Source organism: Platichthys flesus, chromosome 20 (genome assembly GCF_949316205.1).
Source record: "Platichthys flesus chromosome 20, fPlaFle2.1, whole genome shotgun sequence".
Classification (NCBI taxonomy): Eukaryota; Metazoa; Chordata; class Actinopteri; order Pleuronectiformes; family Pleuronectidae; genus Platichthys; species Platichthys flesus.
The window spans coordinates 6,904,103-6,923,402 of record NC_084964.1 but is presented as its reverse complement, the minus strand read 5'-3'; the positions used below and the strand labels follow the sequence as shown (position 1 = coordinate 6,923,402).

Genomic DNA, 19,300 nt, shown 5'->3' with positions numbered 1-19,300 from the left:
AAGCTGCTTTCAGACATTCCCTGAACTCCGGAGAATCTCCAGAGGGGCTGTATGTGAGAACGTAAATGTCACAGTGAGTTGCTGCGGACATTCTCTAGTAAAAACTCGGGATAACGTGCGAGTGAGAATAAAACGGAAGAAGTGTCCTTCGAATGAACAAGAGAGCTTTTGTCACTAAGACCTGCAAGCGGTGCTGATGTGCTGTAAACAAAAGGCCCCCCCTACACATCTGGTATCAACATGTGCTTTTTGTGATCCGATCACGAGTGGACAGCTCTGAACGCGTGCATTCACGCCTGGTATCTACATGTCTGCCGATCGGTGCTGATATAGTGACTGAGGGTACAAACAAATCGACAAGAAGAGAAAATAAACGTTCGATTCAGGAGACTGCAGCTGGTTAGAGGACGTCATCTGAGTAGGAGGTCCTTCATATGTGGCTCAGGCGTTCGTGTTCACACCGTTAAGAGAATGTGGACACGTGTGGCCCAGAACACCCCCGAATGCGGCCTGGCGTGATCGGATCGCTATCTGATCTGAGTGCGTTCACACCTGTAATCGGTGAATACCATGTGTGTAAGGGACCAAAAAACATGTGATCTCAGCAGCGGGATTTACACGTCATGTCCTGTTTCCTGCATGAATCTCCTGCAGCTCTCTTGTGGAGAATATCAGGGCCCCATTATGTGGACATTCACCCGGAGTTCACAATCTGAAGACAGCTTAATTAAGAACCGTGGATCTTTGTAGGAAAAAGCACCAGAATACAGCACCCAGAAGACAAACATGTCAAATAATAGGCTTTTAAAACACCAACAATGGAAGTCCAGGTAACGTACCTGTGTTCATGTATCGAGTGTAAATATTAACGTGTAGTGGAGGGTCCTGTTGTCGTGAGCCAATCGTGGTCGACTGACTCATTAATGTAACACAGTGCTGAGAAATGCTGATAAGGCTTTTTGTGACCAACAGATAAAAACACTTGAGTGGCTAAAAAAATAAAAACATGTTTGACTTTGAACAGAAATGTCAACAGAAAGATCCATAAAAAGAAACCATAACAGTAGCACACAGGTGGCAGCTGACAGGAAGTTCAATCTGCTCTGTCAGACTTCCCATGTAGCCACACTGTTCCCATGTTTGTTTGTTTTGTTGTGACATGTTGTATCAGAAGTGGAAACGTGGTTGTTGACATGACTTTACACAGTCACATAGTGCCCCCTTGTGGTGCTTCAAGTGAATGTCAACTCCCAGCAGCTTGTTCTTGAGTTTACCTTATTTATCTGAGTTTCTGCAAGACAGGGACCTCTGCCAGCGACACCCACTGGTGTGGTGATGATGTCGTGGCGGTGGTGGCAACCCCCCCCCCCCCCCCCCCCCCCCCGCCCCCCCCCCCCGCCCAGAAACTAACGAGGAAGCCAGGCCGCCGTGGCTCTTGGGTGAAAGAGTCCCTCACTGCCTCTTGCTGTCCAGGATGGCCCTCCAGTCGTCCGACCAAGACTGGAGGCGTCTCTGGGAGGGGCTGAGGGACTGATGCTTGTTGTGGCAGGCGGTGAACAGGATGTGCTGCCACGTCGGATTGGACTCCACGCCTGCTCGGGACACAACCACAGATGTTTCAGATGACCCAGCAGAACCTGACTGACACTCTGGCAGCTGTCTCATATACTGCAAGTTGATTAAAGTAATTTCCAGGAATATGTACGTTTTCATTTTGATCTAGTTACATCCCTTTCTATCTTAAGTCAAGTTTTGTCCCTCTCTGGAACAACGATTGTGCGATGGGCATAGGCAGCAGTGGCTCAGGAGGTAGAGTGGATCGATCATTAAGCAGAGGGTCAAAACCCCAAATGTGACGCAAATGCATCTCAATCGCCCCCTAGTGGCTGGCTGCACTGCATGCTTTGTAAATGCTAGTGGATGGGACATGGACCAAACCAAAAAGAAGAAGAATTTTTTAAAATTCATGTTGACATGATTCCTAGTCAGACTATGCTCTGTAACATATATGTAAATAGATTAAGAAAGTAATATTTTACAGGCAACTCATGTAAACATCCTACACAAAACATTTTTTTCAGAATAAGGTCAATAATCAGCATATTGGTGTCACTGACTACAGTAAACATTAATTAACGGCTGTTTTCTTGTAAAAAGGTAAACACTTCACATGCACACACATTATCTTACACTCAGTCCTTACCAAGAATATCAGGCTTGTCGTCTATGAGGATGTCTCCGCTGATTAATGTCTTGTCCCTGGTCAAGATGACCTGCTCCAGAAAGTCATGGCCAAAATGCTTCTCTACCCAAGCATACTGGAAACACACACATGCACACACACGCACACAGACAGCAGATTAGGTCTCATTAGAAAAAAAAAGCAATGAGTAATTCTTTTCCGAAGGGCACAGAATTTATATTGTTTATTGGCAGAAAGCCTACCTTCTCATATGGGCAGTGTTTGTAATGCTTTATAGGGCTGGTGCAAATAAAGACATCTGTGCTGCAGAGAGAAAGAGACCAAACAACCAGAGGGGGAGAATTAATTTTGAAATCAATGCTACATTCTCACCATGGATGCCTCACAGCCACACAGGATATTCAGAACTGGAATGGATAACTACAACAGGCCCCAGGCAGTGTTAGAGAGGGAGAAAACAATGGAGTAAACACATGAGAAGGCACCAGCGGACAGATTTCCCTGATGTGGAAACAGGTTCATTCAGGCAATGTGGCGAAGGGAAGCCGACCACTTATTTCCAGTGGGAGAGGAAACGCAAACATGGACTTTCATAAACTTGCTGGCTATTTTTAGATGTTATTCCACTGTGTTGTGTGTTTTTCAGAATGCTTCCGGAAAAAACGCAATTGCAGCCTTTGACTGAGATTACATATAAATTAAATTAAAAAGTCGATGCTGATTACATGGTGCTATCACCAACACCTGTGACTGCTTCTACATGGAATCACAGTCTTTACAAAGAGTTGGACTGATGTGAGGTTCTGAAAGTTCTGCAGTGCAGCTTCTAATATCCATCTTACAACCTGAGTGAGGCTGATGCTTCTCAGTATCACTGTTGTCATGATGAAGGTGGCTCGAAAAACAGCTACACACTTGTGGCCTGAACTACAAGGTGAGTTTATCATACCCAGGATACGTTTCTGTTGTCTAGCTTCACTTAGCCTAACCTCAAGCGTCCTGGACAACGTTTGTTACGAAGAGAGTTATCAATCAACTCTATGGCTGCGTTCATAAAGTCAAAACAACCAAGAAAAGACAAAATGAAAAAACTTTATATATAACAGCAGAAACACAAAGAAAAAAGTAGTGCCAAACTGTGCCGTGGGCCTACAACTCAAGAAGGTTTGCTCCCGACTTGACAGAGAAGAATTTAGCAGCTCAGGTGTTCATGTGATGATTCACGTCAGTTCTGAATTGTATCAGCAAGATAAAACTGTTCTGTCTTTATATTTACGTTGGTCTGCTCAGGTGAACCTACAATGTTACGTTGCTATAAATGTTGCTGCTGCTGTGAATTGTGGAACACCATTCTGTGTTTCCTATGGTTAAGGAGATAAGCTAGGAAGCATAGAAGCTCCTTTCCTGATCATTAAGAGGGTTCAAACACCTATTATTATGCGGTCATCTTTGTTGGAGATCTTTGTTATTCCTCACTTTACATTCAAATCTGCTGTGCCTGTCAGGATTCTGTGGACTAAATGTCTTGCAATGGCAATGCAAATGGATGTAAAAAGACTTTATTTTATTGGAACTCATCCAATTCTTGATATTTGCCACAGAAACAAAACCAGTCACATACTGCCATCTACTGGGGACTAAATGTATTTTTAGTTGGGTATCTTTTAATTGTAAAGCTCTCTGTAATTTTTGTTTTGAGAAGTGCCATATAAATAAAGATATTAGATATATTGAGTGTGTTTTTAGTGTGTGTGTGTGTGTGTTTATGTGTGTGTGCGTGTAGATAGATAGATGTTGATTGTAAGTCGCTTTGGATAAAAGGGTCTACCAAATGCCATGTAATGTAATGTAATGTAATATGTGTGTGTGTGTGTGTGTGTGAGTGGGTGAACACAAGATTATACTGATTAATGCTTTGAGTAGAAAATCACTGTATAAATAAAAGCATTAATCATTTTTTTTAATATAAATATATATTAAATCATCTGTTAAGGATGCGTGGTTATTAGTGAAATAGAAATAAAAGAAAGATAGGTGGATCTTACCGAACCTGCCAAGATTGAATTACTCAACTTTTTGGCATGTAAAAATTTTGTATATTAATATAACACAATTAAATCTACATTAATTGCACATAAGACTAAAGGTATTGAGCTTTGTAAAGTACTGCAGTTTCAGCTGCAGGGCCTGCTATGAGTTATGCAAACCACTAGATGCCACTGCGTTTTCCTATTTGAAGCCCAAGAACTTTTAATCTTTGCCTTTGCACAAATAGAAATGAAAGACCAACCTCCACCAAAAATGTCTAAAGGTTCAGTCGACCCAAAACTACAATAACAAGAAAAGGCTATTAAGTAATTAAATCAATCTGGTTAACTTGTATTTGGCACTGCTCCTCATACTTCTATTATTGATTAACTACACACACCACCGGTTGATAAGCATCGGCCCCCTTTAGCTAATAAACACTAATCCGTGGTGGTAAGACAGCTAGTCCGACACAATTTCAATTCTTGCAGGGAAACAAATAACACTTTGTCTTTGACCTTTCGAAGGCAACAGAGTCGTCGCCCCCCCCCCCCGAGGTTTAAACCTCCTCGTGGCAACAGCAGGAAATAAATACACCCTTCAGCAGCTCTGAGAAGAAGACAGCAGGTTGAGGCCCGATAAGGCCTCCGATAAGACGAGGACTCTTATGTTGTTACTCCGGCTATGGGACGCGAGGTCGATGACTTTGGCTCATAACCTGGCATTTCTCTCAGTTTGCCCAGTGCATGTTGTTTCCAGTGCTAACAGGCATCTACAGAGTATGACTGACTGTGGTGTATGAGGGCAGGAGTTCCTTCGTAGTCACTAACTTACTCATCCATCCTGGCCATTTCCTTGACGGCTTCCACTCCTCCCGGCAGCGGCTCCAGCTCTATGAAGAAGTCTTTGGACTCCCAGATGCTGATGGCTTTTTCCTGAAGTCAAAGCACACACACACAGGCACACAGCTTATCATTGAGCAGTTCACCACTGATGAGCTGCATGTATGTGTATCTGACCAAAAGGAGGACTGTCTAAAAGTCATGTTTTTCGAGGTCAGACTCCTCTCCCGCTGTCAGCTGGGATTGGCTCCGGAGAGGTGGAAACACCAAACATGTTTTCTTTTTCCTGAGGCTTCTGCCTGACGTGTTGGTGTTTGTGTATATGAGAGAGACGGCCGAGGGGCAGGAGAGGATGGAGGACGTCTCTGAGGGGTAGACGATGTGGTGGTTTAGAGGTTAAGTCTCACTATAGATTTGAAAAGGATGCTTTGCAGATTAACTGGTAGTGGGGGATCACCCACGTTTGATAAGAGGGTATTCGCCTTTACAGTATATCTCATTATGTAGAGACGTCCCAAACGGTTGGTCCTGCAGCCATGTTCCATGTTTCTTTTTGGTAACCAATATGATATTAAAACCGGCATGAATCTATTTCATCAAAGAGTCATATCATTTAGTTTACAGCTTTAAAAATAAGCTACTTAAATGCAGTATCACTAAATCAAATAAACATGAAATTGTGCTCAACACAGGAAAACAATGCCTTACTTGTCCAGGCAAAACTAGTCAGACTGATCCAAACAGGCCAATAGACAAAATGATTTGGATGAAGAAAGAAGCAATATTTCATGGTGATTACTATAAAACTTCATCTTGCAAACCTGCCACTAAGAACACCCGGTCTCTAGATGGGATGAATCGTTTTGTACGTTTACTTCCGGCAGAAGTAAACGTACTGAACTGGTTTACCACTTGAGGAGGCCTCTCCAGGAGCTACTTACACACAGGTCGCTCCTCATCTGCCCGTACTGCGAGGACACCCAGAACCCCCTCCTGTCCTCCAGGGTAATGTAGGGCTCAGCCGGGTACCTCGCCCGGTACTTCTTCAGGAACCCGCCCTCGAAGTCCGCCAGCACCCCGTCCATGTCGACCAGGACCCGCAGGCGCTTGCCGGCCAGGGAGGAGGTCGACATTTCCCCGCAGATCCTCTTCACGGGGTTAGAGAGCAAGGTCGTCCCTCTTCCGAGGAGGCGTGTTGTGGCGGAGAGCAGCATCATCTGTCAATATTAGCTAGCTCCGGTCCGGGCGGCGAGAGGAAACCGTGGATAAAGTCCGCGTGGGGGGCGAGAAGTTTCCCCAAATAAAACACTGCAACTCGTTTCTGACGTTCCTCTGAACGTGTTGTTATTCGTGTTCCCGTGGAGTTGTGTGGAGGGTCTCTGTTAACTTTATTGTCATCATAACCGCCCAACGGATGGTTAGCTAACTTTAGCTAAAGGGCTAGCAGCACCGCAGCGGACGGGACAGACGTGTCAGCGGTGAGCGGATAGTTTGTCAGTGACAGGGATCTGACCCGGCGGCCGCCTCTCCACCACCCGGTGCCTGTTACTGGGAGTGTGGGGGCCGGAAGGAGAGGAGCGAACACCGCAGCACCGGGACCGGAGAAGCTCCGCAGCAGAGGACACACTGTACTAAAGTCTGCACTGCAGAGCTATGTCACAGCAACGCGATGCCTCACTCCTCCAAGTTCCCTGCGCTTCATTCTTCTTCCTTCTCGAGGTGTATGGAGGTTAGCGAATAACGTTATGGAGCTTTACCGCCACCAACTGGTATGGAGTGTGGATCTGGAACCTGAATACATCCACTCATTTTAACAAAACAAAAACTAAATGTCCAAGTGAGTGTAGACCTGGTGGAGCACGTAAAGGACGACATATTCCACTCCAATATCTGGTGCAAATTCAGGTGCATGTTCAACAAATGTTCCTAATAGACTGAAGAGCAGCCTCTCCCGGGATTTCATGATGTGTGATGTGAGGACCACCGGTCTGTGACCACCCTGTCTGAGAAGGCCTTTCCTTGTATGAGCTTGATGGCGTTCAGTCACTTGGTTGTATTTTGAATTTCTTTGAATTAAGAGGGCCAGCTCTGTCTTGGACTGCCCATGGACTCAACCGAGGAAGTGATTGAGAGGAGGATTTTAGCTGAAATCCTTTAATGGACGACAACTCTCCCCTCCGACATGACACTGGGGCCCTGAGCTGCTCCTTCAGCAGCCGGCTGCTGCACCCGCGTTGTGAGAAGAAACCCCTGCAGGTTCTTCATTATTGCTTCATTACCACTGCTGTCAGACTCTTCCACTCACAGTGTCAAATACATGCTGCACTGATTACTTAAATTTCATTTTGCACATTAGTGAACGGTGAACACGTTCATAATATGGAGACCATCATCACATACCCGCAAACCAGTGCATTGAAGGGGTTACAGTCAACAACAAGCAGAGAAAGCAGAATCGCGGGCTGACCGGCGCTGAGAAATGCGCTCGCGGTGTGAACAGCCGGGCGCCTCACTTTCCACCTTAAAACTATGAAATGAAATGAACTATGAACTAGTTCAGATTTTACATGGTGAATTATGAACGTGAACTCTTCATATTAACTTGTATGAACTGCACTTTGAACTAGTGCATGAGAGGTGTGAACGTGCACAACACTGCCTGTGAAGCCCAGCATCATTAACCCCTGAACCAGGGCGGAGAAAAGCCACCCAGCGCGCTCTGCGCTGGATGGCTTTATGGGACAGCAGTGATGTCAGTAATAAAGATAATACATTGATACTCTGCCGCTGCTGCTGTGCATAACACAATGTGTGAGATCAGAATTCTCTGAACCCTCGCTTCCTCCTCGTCCTTCCATTCGCATGCACACGCAGAGCGCAGAGAGTGCATATCACATACAAGAAATGAAGAAACTTTCCAAATATTATCCCAGAGTGGAGGCAGGGATCCACTGATGTTAGCTCCTGTGTCCACTAGTGTCCTGGTTCCACCCATGGCAGCATAGTGGCGTGGGTCTGGCCCAGGGAGCGCATTTCTCCACGCTGGTTCAGTGGTAAATGATGCTGGTCTTCACAGGCAGTTGTGTGCACGATAACCCCTTCAATGCACTGGTTTGGGGGTATATGATGATGGTCTCCATATTATGAACGTGTTCAACGTTCGAATTCGTTATTTGTCATTGAGTTGCGTTCAGTTCATCGTTCTCATAAAAAAACGAACGTGTTCAATGAATGCGTTCTTTTGACCTACGCAAGCCTTTAGCCCCCCCCCCCCCACAGGAGATTATGTGTTTGTGTATGTGTGTGGCCGCGGCGCTTCCTGGTGCTGCCGGTGCGTCCCGTGGATAGAGGATGATGGTGTGACGTTACTATATTGTTTTACATTGCACGTGTCACTTCATGATAAATCAGTCTCTTGTGACGCCCTCTCGGCATTTTGCGCCCTAGGCAACCGCCTATGTCGCCTGTACCAGGAGCCGCCCCTGGCCTGATACTATGATGATTAAAAAAATTAACGTGAAAGTGACGTACACTCACGTTCATCAAATGAAAAATGAGTCGTTAAGTTCACCGTTCGCGAAAAATATGCGCAACATGCACAACACTGTACAGGGAGCCACTGCAGAGGGGCTGAAGAGCCGCATGCGGTATACACACTTATAAGTAAGGCGAAGGCATTTACTTTATGAATACTACTCTACAAAGAACCAGGATGTGGGTTTCAAACCATATGTGTGTATAATTAGACAATAACATAATCAAAATGTATGTATTTCATCTGCATTAATAAATAAAAAATCAACAAATAAATAAAAAAACAGTTACAGTTGAGATCAATTACTATTACCTTATTGTTTACTTCATCTTGCGTTTAGATTTATAACAAACTTTGCTGGCTGGTTATAACCAGTGGACCTGGTCAAATCAAGTAGAACACTTTACATTTAATAACATCTTTGTTCAACTAACCCGGTAAAAAATGTTTACCCTAATTTGCCCCATTTATTCCCTCAATACGTGAAATAAACATAAGATATAAAAGCTCTCTTAACAACACGGAGAACATCGTCAGTGATTCATGTCGCTGGCCCTTTAACAATCCAACGGGCGGCTGGTAAATCTCGTCTCAATTCGCTCGGCACTCACGATCTCGCGATAACTTCTCCTCAGTGGCGGCTGTGTGGCCCCCTGTCTCAGTCCGGACGGAGTAGTTTCTGACGTTTGAATGAAAAACAGTGCGAATTACCTCCACTTTGGACCCGGGAAATAATGGCTTCAGCCTTGGAGCAGTTTGTGAACAACGTGCGGCAGCTCTCCGCTCAAGGTAGGCGCGCTGAACCCATTCAAGTGGGCAAGGTTTAGCTAGTTAGCTAGCATATGCTATCCAATGCCTTGCCGATAGCTCGCAGCCAATCTGGCCAGTGCCCCTTTTTTCTGCTTTATCATGTAAACACACCGCAAATGTGACTTTCTCCGGCGAAGAGAGTTGCGCAAAGTGTCACGAGAAGATGCGTTAGGACTCGGTGACACCGGGGATGGCCGCGAACTTGGTGGCTCATCCAACAAAATGTCAAAATCATACTTTTTGTGTTTGATCTAGAAAATAATTTCTGGTGACTGCCTACCGGTAGACCCGCCCCGGCCCCACGCGATTGGCTGCCAGACTCAATTTGCGAATATCATTGGTTTAAAGTCCTCTGTCAATCCCACTGGTAGAACCTCTGTTGCAAGGCCTTGACAGGACACTTGACCGGCCGATGTATATATAAATACTCAGCCGCAGTAGGACGGTCATGCGAATTGAAGTCGTCATTCTGTTCTCTGCACTAGAGAGTAGCTTCTGTGCACACTAAGACACGCACAATGCATTTTGATCAGTTATTTCACCTCATTAAAAACAATAAAGACAACACCGTAGCAAACAAGTCCCTCTGTTTACCTTTTTTTGGATTTTGATAAGTTTACTTCATTATTTACAATAGCTGCTGATATTTTTTTCAATATAATTTATAAGCTATGTAACCCATTGCAGTTTTATACTCGTGCATGTGACCCTCTCATGTACGTCAGGTAGTAATTACCTTGTGCTGTTGAGACTTAACGATGTTAGATCCAACTGCACGTAATCGGTGCCCTCCTAAAAAGAGTAATGTTTGATATGTAATCTGCATCCAGCGTTGTATTGTAATGTAATTGGAAACAATGATCCAAAGTACATGCAAGGAGTTTCCAAGTGTTTTTAATTTTCTCTCTTTTCTTGTTGTCATTTCATCTTTGTCTTCCACCTTCACCCCCCCCCCCCCCCCCCCCCCCCAGGCCAGATGACTCAGCTGTGTGAGTTGATCAACAAAAGCGGGGAGCTGCTGGCCAAAAATCTGTCCCACCTGGACACGGTGCTGGGGGCCTTGGACATCCAGGAGCACTCCCTCGGCGTGCTGGCTGTGCTGTAAGTACCCTGCTTCGACTCCGAAGCCCCTTTTACACTGGTCAGAAAAAAACAAAACAAAAACAAAAAGCACCTGCTAACATTAGGCCTTTGATTGCAATGGGAATGGATTCAATCTGCTTTAACCCCTGAGTCAAATGACACATAAATGTAAAAAATCCTCATCTCATTGCTATGTTCAAATGAGGTATAACTTTGTCCAGGTTTGCCGCCATTGCTGCAGTTAGCCCAGGTCAAAAATTCTGTCTCCAGGGCAGTTTGCAGCTGTGGATATCTGAAACACCCCAGCATTCATTATGCTCCTTACTCCCGTCTACTTTTGTATTAACTTGGCCAAGACATTGTCATATTCTTGTGCCTGTTGAAGGTCATTTTGCACTGTTTGCATGAAGAACAGGGCAGAACCAGTAGGGCTAGGCAGAAAGATAGTTTTGAAGTAGTGATGCAAATTCTACTCAGCTATTTGTTATTTGGCAAAATAACAGAGAGGGGCGGTTATAATTTGACAGACAAATTCAATTCTAGACATCTGTATTCTTGAAACAATATTAAAAGTATGTGCATATCCATCTGTGGGGGGATTTTGTTGATTGAACGAGCAAAATCTCCGACAAAGAATGAACTATTAACGCCCTAGATCAGTTCTCATCTCACCCAAACCTGAATACCTCAAGTTTTTGACAAATATCTTTCAATAGTATTTACTTTTTTTCCTTATGGAAAAACCTGACATGTAAATCAGTAAACAAAAGGTCCCAATGATGTATTTTTATTTTCATCCCACATGCAGAAGTATTCTTGTAACCAGTGAAACTTTCAGGCCTGTATCAAGGTCTCTTTGTTTTACCCTGTGTTTTTCTTTTCCTGTTTGTTCCAGATTTGTGAAGTTCTCCATGCCAAACATCCCTGACTTTGAGACCCTCTTCTCTCAAGTCCAGCTCTTCATCAGTACCTGCAATGGGGAGCACATTAGATATGCAACAGACACTTGTAAGTCCCGACTAACCAATCCTCTAGTAGTAGTCAGCCCAATTGTGCCATGTTTTAAGAGAATTAAGCCCACTAAAGTGTACGTGCTTTCATTAGTAATGATACATTTTCGTGTCCAGAATGTTTTACAACTAATACAAAATCTTTGTGAGTGTCAACTAAAAGATAAGAACACATTGGCAATGTCAAATACGAACAAAGGTTAATATTAGCAGTCCGTCCTAATGAGGAACTGCATAATTCAAGATCACCCCATGATTCAAGCAGTAATTTGCCAACGCATCTAGTCCCAAAGATGGTGGTATTTATCATGCCACTGTCTCTTCAGCAAGTTCATTACACTGTTTCCTTGTTTCCAGTAAGTGATAAACATCTCTGCTCTGTATGGCCCTCCCCCATCCTAGTCCATAAATAGAGAAAACCAAGAGCTTGATGTCTGCTTAAATCCTTTTTTCCCCACGCTATTTATATTTGATCGAAAACTACCTTCTATCTCAGCTAATTTCGTAATATTAGATTCATTATTACAAACAAACGAATTCTATAACGTCATGTTCTGTATGAACTCCATCGTCAAAGGACAGGTCTGCATCAGGGTAGATAGATTATGTCCTTATCACATGCGACCAGTGCATGATGCGCAATGTCTTTACAGTCATTTTGTTTTCCCTCTGTTTCCTTTCATAGTTGCTGGTCTCTGCCACCAGTTGACAAACGCCCTTGTAGAGCGCAAACAGGTAAGATTGACGATTCTGACTCGGGTGAGGGTGAAATGTCCAACCAGATATTAAAAAAGGAGTTGATTTTAAAATATATTTTCAAATCCATAGTACCCAGTGTAGATGTCTGGCCACCATGTGTAGAGATATAGAGGAAGATTTCATTTGCTCATTCTTTATCTTTAAGACTGACCATTCTTCATGCAACTCTCCACATTTGTACAGGAAAATGTATTTTCTAATGCAGCCTCCTATTGATAAATGATGTAGCTTCTCCTGCTGTTATGCCTGTGCACAACAGTTTGGTTTCCATTCATGATGCACAGCAGCCTTTGCAGTAGTGCTACAGTTACTAATGATGACCAAACTGTTTGAAAATCATTTAAAAATACATTACTGGTTTATTTATTTTAGTTAAGACTTTTTTGGCATCAAAGCTTGACAATGTTGTAATAAAAACTAGAATTGGGTCAAATCAGGAAATGTAACTATGTATGTATAATGTTTAAAACTTGTATGTAAAATGTTTTCTTGACAATGTAGCCAGTGAATGGGTGAAACATATTGAATGAAATGTTCAGTGTACCTTGCTGCAAAAATGGTTCAATTTATATCCTATTTTTCAACACTGTCCAATAAGCCAAGGCCCCATCACCACAGCGTCAACTAGGCACATGTTTTCCTTCTTCTAGCTCTAAATATTTAAAAGCATTTTAAAGTGCGGTACAGTCACAGACCACTTAGGGTGTTTGGATGTGTCATGCAAACTGTAGCTGACTAAATACTTTTTTCCTCTCCTTCTCTGACAGCCATTGCGGGGTGTCGTCATCCTAAAACAGGCAATAGACAAAATGCAGATGAACACAAACCAACTTACCTCAGTTCACGCAGACCTGTGTCAGGTGAGTCAGCGCCCCCTGCAGCATCATCCCCATGGCTGTAATCCTAAAAGGCCTTGTCATGTAGCAACAAAATGCAAGACAGCATATCACATTTCCACTCACGTACACCGTGAATAAGAGTGCCATTGTAAACAGGAAGGCATAAGCGTCTCCCTGAACACAGGAATTGTCGGAGATTGCTCGATAATATATTGTCTTCTAGAATTTAAGTGCAAAGTAGCTTTTAGCAAAGACATCATGGTCTTGCATGTTTTATGAATTATCCAAAGACAAGCTCAGTTGCAGTATGTCCACTGTGAACCATCAGTCACCCTTCATATCCCTGTCTCCCTACAGCTGTGCTTGTTAGCAAAGTGCTTCAAGCCCGCCCTGCCCTTCTTGGAGCTGGACATGATGGACATCTGTAAGGAGAATGGAGCCTATGACGCAAAGCACTTTTTATGCTACTACTACTATGGTGGCATGATCTACACGGGCCTCAAAAACTTTGAAAGAGCACTGTATTTTTATGAACAGGTACTTCTTTTTTAATCGATCTGGATTTGTCATTTGTACTCACCTGTGTTGCCTATGTTGTGTTGATCACGTTTTGCATTTTCCTCGTCAGGCAATAACCACTCCAGCCATGGCAGTGAGCCACATCATGTTGGAAGCCTATAAGAAATACATCCTGGTGTCACTCATTCTCCACGGCAAAGTGCAACAGCTGCCCAAATACACCTCACAAATAGTAGGGAGGTTCATCAAGGTAAGTCTGCATGGCCCTGGTGAAAACAACACTACTAGTATGAATAGAAAAGTGCGGTGTAAACATATGTCCTTCTGGTGCTTCTCAGTTTGGGAATCCAACTAGTTGAGTAAGGTTTGAAAAATCACAAGCTCTCAAGACGTAATATGTTCAAAAAGACTTTGATATAACTTTTAATATTTAGTCATTGATTGGTTACAAAGACAGAAATATTAACATTTGGATGAAACGGTTACCATGGTATATATATATATATATATATATATAACTGCAAATGTCTATTATTGCTCTTTTGCAACTGACATATAGTTACAAGTTGTTAAAGCAAGCATTTTATACTGATATATTGTATACATTTAACATTAGTCTAGTTAACTCTGATACATTTACCCAGTCACCCAGAAAGTATCCCTTAACTTCTTACACATTGTTATGTTGCAGCCTCATGTTTAAATAGTTAAAATTGTCTTTTCTCATTGATTTACACTAAATTTTACATAATGATAAAGCCAAGTTGTTTTGAAATGTATAGAAAATCTGAAGAATCACATTGACATTAGTGTTTAGACCCTTTTCCCTATAGCACTTGAAACTTAGCTCAGGTCCGACGTATGTCAACAATTACGATCTCAAAGATTAAGATACAATTTAAGTTTTTATTTTTTAATAAATTTGCTAAAATATTTGATCTGTGGGGTGTATTGATAGTATATTGGAGTATTTTTTGTGCTAATTGCTAAATGGTGGTTAAGATTTGTGTGCCGACATCCCTGCTCTTACTCCTTAATGGTACAGGTACCCAAAAGGTTGTCATTGTGTAAAGCAGAGTTGTAGTTCATGAAATAAAGTAACAATAGTAACTCAATGCTGGTAGCTAATGATCATGGGAATGGCACCTGTTTAGCTCCAAGGCTTGTGGATCCTCCACACATTAGCTCTTAAGGAAACTAGGGGGACTTCACAAATTCAGCTATCTTTGTTATTGTGAAAGCCACTTAATTTCTATTCATGGATCTTGTAATTTAGTTTTCTCTTAATGTGTTTCCTACTAACTTTTCTTCTCGTCCATCAGCCCCTGAGCAATGCATACCATGAGTTAGCTCAGGTTTACACCACCAACAACCCGGCTGAGCTGCGCAACGTGGTCAACAAACACAGCGAGACCTTCACAAGAGACAACAACACAGGCCTGGTCAAACAGTGCCTCTCCTCCCTCTACAAGAAGAACATTCAGCGGCTAACAAAGGTAAGTGTTTGTGTTTGTATGTGACTTTGCATGTGCCTGCCTTACAGTTGTAAAAACAACATATGGTCCTCTACCTCTACATCAACACGAACCACATATTTCACATAATGAGGCTGCAGTTACCCTACTGTATGCAAGTTGGATGATTGACCTGGATTTACTCTATTATTAAATACAAGACTGCACAACCACATGTAGTCCGTCTCTTCTACTCACAAAATGTGAAAAAAATTGAATTCTCATTTAATGGCTGATGACCTAATTCCTATCTTAAATTGTTTTAATTTGAATCTGGAGGAACATCAATTCTCAAGCTCAGTCAGGTCAAGTGTGTCCACTGAACTGTCAGTCACCCTTCATATCCCTGTCTCCCCGCAGATGTGCTTGTTCTAAAAACCTTGACATGTACATTCATACAAATGTACCTGAGCTAGCTGAGAGGCCAATTTTTATCGGCAGTCCCTTTACTAGATGTTGAACATAAATGTTACTAAGCAAAATATGGCTAATTGTCATCCTTGAAATGTACTCGCATGGTGATATTTTACCGAATCTACAGTATGTTTATTACACAAGGTACTTAGTAAAAGTCCTAATCAATTAGTCTGGGTTGCATTTGAAGAAGTGTTTTGTCTGATTTGTCTTCAGTCAGCGTCAATGTTAAATATGCACCCAACTATTTTACCACATTCCACAGGGTGACATGTCTTTCCAGTGTGATTTGGTTTAAATCTCTCTCTGTTTCTGTGTCTCTCTCTCTATTGTGTCTCCCGCAGACTTTCCTGACACTGTCTTTGCAAGACATGGCGAGTCGAGTGCAGCTGTCGGGCCCCCAGGAAGCAGAGAAATACGTCTTACACATGGTGAGTTGGGCCAGAGCCACCTTCACAGTTCATCAATATGCGTTTTTTTATAAAATATAATCAACTGATATCTCACATTCCTACTTTATACATTTTTTTTTATATTTAACATATACTTTTAGTTTCCAGGAGGTATATTTTGGCTGCATCCTCCAACTAACCCTTTGATCAGTTTAGTATTGATCAATACAATTTGTGTTTTTGATTTGTGTTGTTTTTTCCTCATGTCTTTGTGTCTCTTTGCAGATTGAAGATGGTGAGATCTATGCTAGCATTAACCAAAAGGATGGTATGGTTTGCTTCCACGACAACCCTGAAAAATACAACAACCCAGCAATGCTTCACAAAATTGACCAAGAGGTGAAGAATCCCATCTCTATTCTCACTGCTGACTTGCTTTGCACAAACTCTTGTCATAATCATACGTATGAGTCCCATAGTATTAAGCCATTTCCTCTTTTTCCTCTTTCAGATGTTGAAATGTATAGAGCTGGATGAGAAGCTAAAGTCTATGGATCAAGAAATCACAGTAAACCCACAATTTGTGCAGAAGGTGAGTTGATGTTAAACAGTATCTAATATCTACTTTGAACTTGTATAGGAAGACCCCTGACATTTTGTGATGATGTGATTCAGTCAGTTTATGGGACAAAGATAAATCCATATTCGGTAGGATGGTCGCTTGGCAAGAGTGGAATGAAATTACTGAAAGTGTAAGAACTAGAATGGCATTATCTTCCTTCAAGAGAGTGGTCTTTCAGTTTTAGAGCAGATTTTGCACTCAAGTACCTGACCTGTGCCTAAAATTGTGTCTGCTTATGCTCAAACTGTGTTTGCACTCAGATATTGTCACTTGGACATATTTCCTGTGCTCCAGCTCTTCCTCTTCGCACTCATACTGCATCTATGCATGCTTAGAAGGTCTGCTCTTGGGGAATTTGAATACTTGTTGCACAGAAGAAAAAGTATTACTAAAATATAAAATAAACATGAAACAGTAACAGTGTTAATTTTGGCAGCTATTTTTGATTTAGTCTTAGTCTTAGTCTTTTGACGAAAATGCATTTTAGTTTTAGTCACATTTAGTCATTTTTATCCTTCTTAGTTTTAGTCTAGTTTTAGTCGACTAAAAGAAATTCAATTTTAGTCTAGTTTTAGTCACATTTAGTCATTTTTATCCTTCTTAGTTTTAGTCTAGTTTTAGTCGACTAAAAGAAATTCAATTTTAGTCTAGTTTTAGTCACATTTAATAGCCACATTAAACTCCTTTTCTATAAAAACATATAGCTGCAACCTAATAGCTTAAAAATATATATGTAGTTTTAAATGTGAAAACAAAAAGGGAGAGCAGGTCAGACTGGAGGCGAACACAGAAACTGAACATCGGTACAAACCAACTGCAGCTTCTGCTTTGATCAAAAAGCTGCAGCGCTGATCTCAGATCAGCTGCGACCAGAGAAACTCTGTGTTTTCACTGTTTCCATAGTTAAGAAGCAGTCAGACACTAAGAGAGGCTGCTCCACGAGAACGCGCTCTGCTTTCACTGTGTCTCTCTGAGCGAGGGCGGGGGGCGGAGCTACGGACCGGAGCGCTATCTGAGGCGCACACACACACATACACAGACACACACAGACACAGTCACTCGCCCGCTCCTGATACTTCATGACGGTCTGATACGATGATGTTTTAAAAATTATTGTGACTTAGTCATCCACCAACATTTTCGTCTCGTCTCGTCTCGTCAACGAAAATTAAAATAGATTTCGTCATAGTTTTTATTTTCAAAGATTCGTTTTCGTTATGTCTTCGTCTCGTCTTCGTCATGGAAAAAAGGGTCGTTAACGAATATATTTCGTCATCGTCTTCGTCAACGAAATTAACACTGAACAGTAAGTCCTGCTCTCAAACTGAAAGACCCTGCACTTGAATAATGAACAAAAAACATATGATCATGGACTAATGTCAAAGCACCACTATTGGGTTTTCACAGCTAAAGCTTCCAGATCATTTGTTCATAACTGCTTCCTGGAAAAGCCGGCTGGTTAGTTCCAAGAGATAAATGAGACACCTGTTGTTCAAGGAACTGTAGCACAAACCTGTTACTCTTAGGTGTTGGGTTTGTTTTCTTCACTGATGTCAGAGTTTTGACACGTGACACACTTTTTTTTTTCTTTCTCTAGAGTATGGGATCAGCAGAGGACGATGTTGGTAGCAAAACATCAAGTTACTCCTGAGGGGCCTTGGACAGGGACAGAACGCTGCAGCTGCCCAACACGTTCTTCCCAGGATGAGTTGGATTTTTTTTAAAGAGGAAAAACAAACATTCTATTGCATAAGGACATTGGTCAAGGATAATCTAAGTGTGTGGAATGATGATAAATTTGGTTATTCTTTCTTCACAGTGTCTTAAGGATAACAAAAAGGTCCTTACAGAAAAGGAAAAAAAGATTACAATTTTGTCAGTGTTTTATTTATCAATGTTCAGGATTGGAGCGCCACTGCTACATTAACAGAAACCACAATAATAAAAACTGGACTTTTTGTTCCAACATATGTGTGAATAATCTCACTGTTTGTTTTGGTTCTGCTGCATGATGGCCGTAACTCAAGAGCACTACATAAGAGGTAAACACCTCTATGGCTGACGAGTAATAAATCAGATATACTCGACATTTGTAAAGGCTGCAAACGATCGTTTCCCCCACTCCTTTGGTTAGAATGTGGATATCATCGATAGTCAAATCTGTACACATGTACATGCCCTTGACCATAATTGGCACAACGCACGAGTTGGTCACAATCTGGTGCACTGTTTTGCTGTTTTGTTTTTTTTCCTTCCTTTTTCTCTTTTTGTTTGTTTTTTAGGTGGGATCCACTAGAGGTCACTAGAGCATTGTACAGAAACCCGTTTTGACAGCTTGTTATTTACAAGAGACGTGAAGTCAGCAGATGAAACCAAACTGTCATGTCACTTGGGAGCTTGAGCTTTTGCGATTGTGGATCTGTTAATAATAAATTGTTTACGAATATAGTCGTGGGTTTCATGGCTTTTGTGAAAAAAACACTCATCCAGCTTGGTCTTTGATGTGGATTTGAATTTCCATCCACTCTGATCGTCACATTGAGCCACTATGGGTTGATAGTGAAGCTGATTTACAATTCAGCCAATCGGCGTCCCCGTAGGGACGGATGTGGTTCGCAGGGGGCACAACAACCAATCAAGACGCGGCACACGCTTCACAGAGGGCGGGACATAATCGCTAAATTAAAGTTGGCACACGCCAATCACGCGCAGCTCTGTACCCTGATTGGT

At 42.3% G+C, this 19,300-nt stretch overlaps 2 protein-coding genes across 2 annotated transcripts; one reads left to right on the top strand and one right to left on the bottom strand.

The window, feature by feature from the left end:
• Positions 1–1,391: 1,391 nt before the first annotated feature.
• LOC133931705 (5'(3')-deoxyribonucleotidase, mitochondrial-like) lies at positions 1,392–6,806 on the bottom strand. The gene is made up of 5 exons (XM_062378643.1): positions 6,015–6,806; positions 5,066–5,166; positions 2,446–2,506; positions 2,204–2,318; positions 1,392–1,592 (listed from the first exon to the last, which is right to left on the bottom strand). The coding sequence occupies exons 1-5, from the start codon at positions 6,288–6,290 to the stop codon at positions 1,453–1,455; spliced, it is 693 nt and encodes a 230-aa protein (XP_062234627.1). The 5' UTR covers positions 6,291–6,806; the 3' UTR covers positions 1,392–1,452.
• Positions 6,807–9,219: 2,413 nt separating this feature from the next.
• cops3 (COP9 signalosome subunit 3) lies at positions 9,220–19,018 on the top strand. The gene is made up of 12 exons (XM_062378469.1): positions 9,220–9,397; positions 10,390–10,519; positions 11,397–11,509; positions 12,197–12,246; positions 13,038–13,130; positions 13,467–13,646; positions 13,738–13,878; positions 14,951–15,124; positions 15,901–15,987; positions 16,234–16,347; positions 16,460–16,540; positions 18,168–19,018. The coding sequence occupies exons 1-12, from the start codon at positions 9,343–9,345 to the stop codon at positions 18,219–18,221; spliced, it is 1,272 nt and encodes a 423-aa protein (XP_062234453.1). The 5' UTR covers positions 9,220–9,342; the 3' UTR covers positions 18,222–19,018.
• Positions 19,019–19,300: the final 282 nt, after the last annotated feature.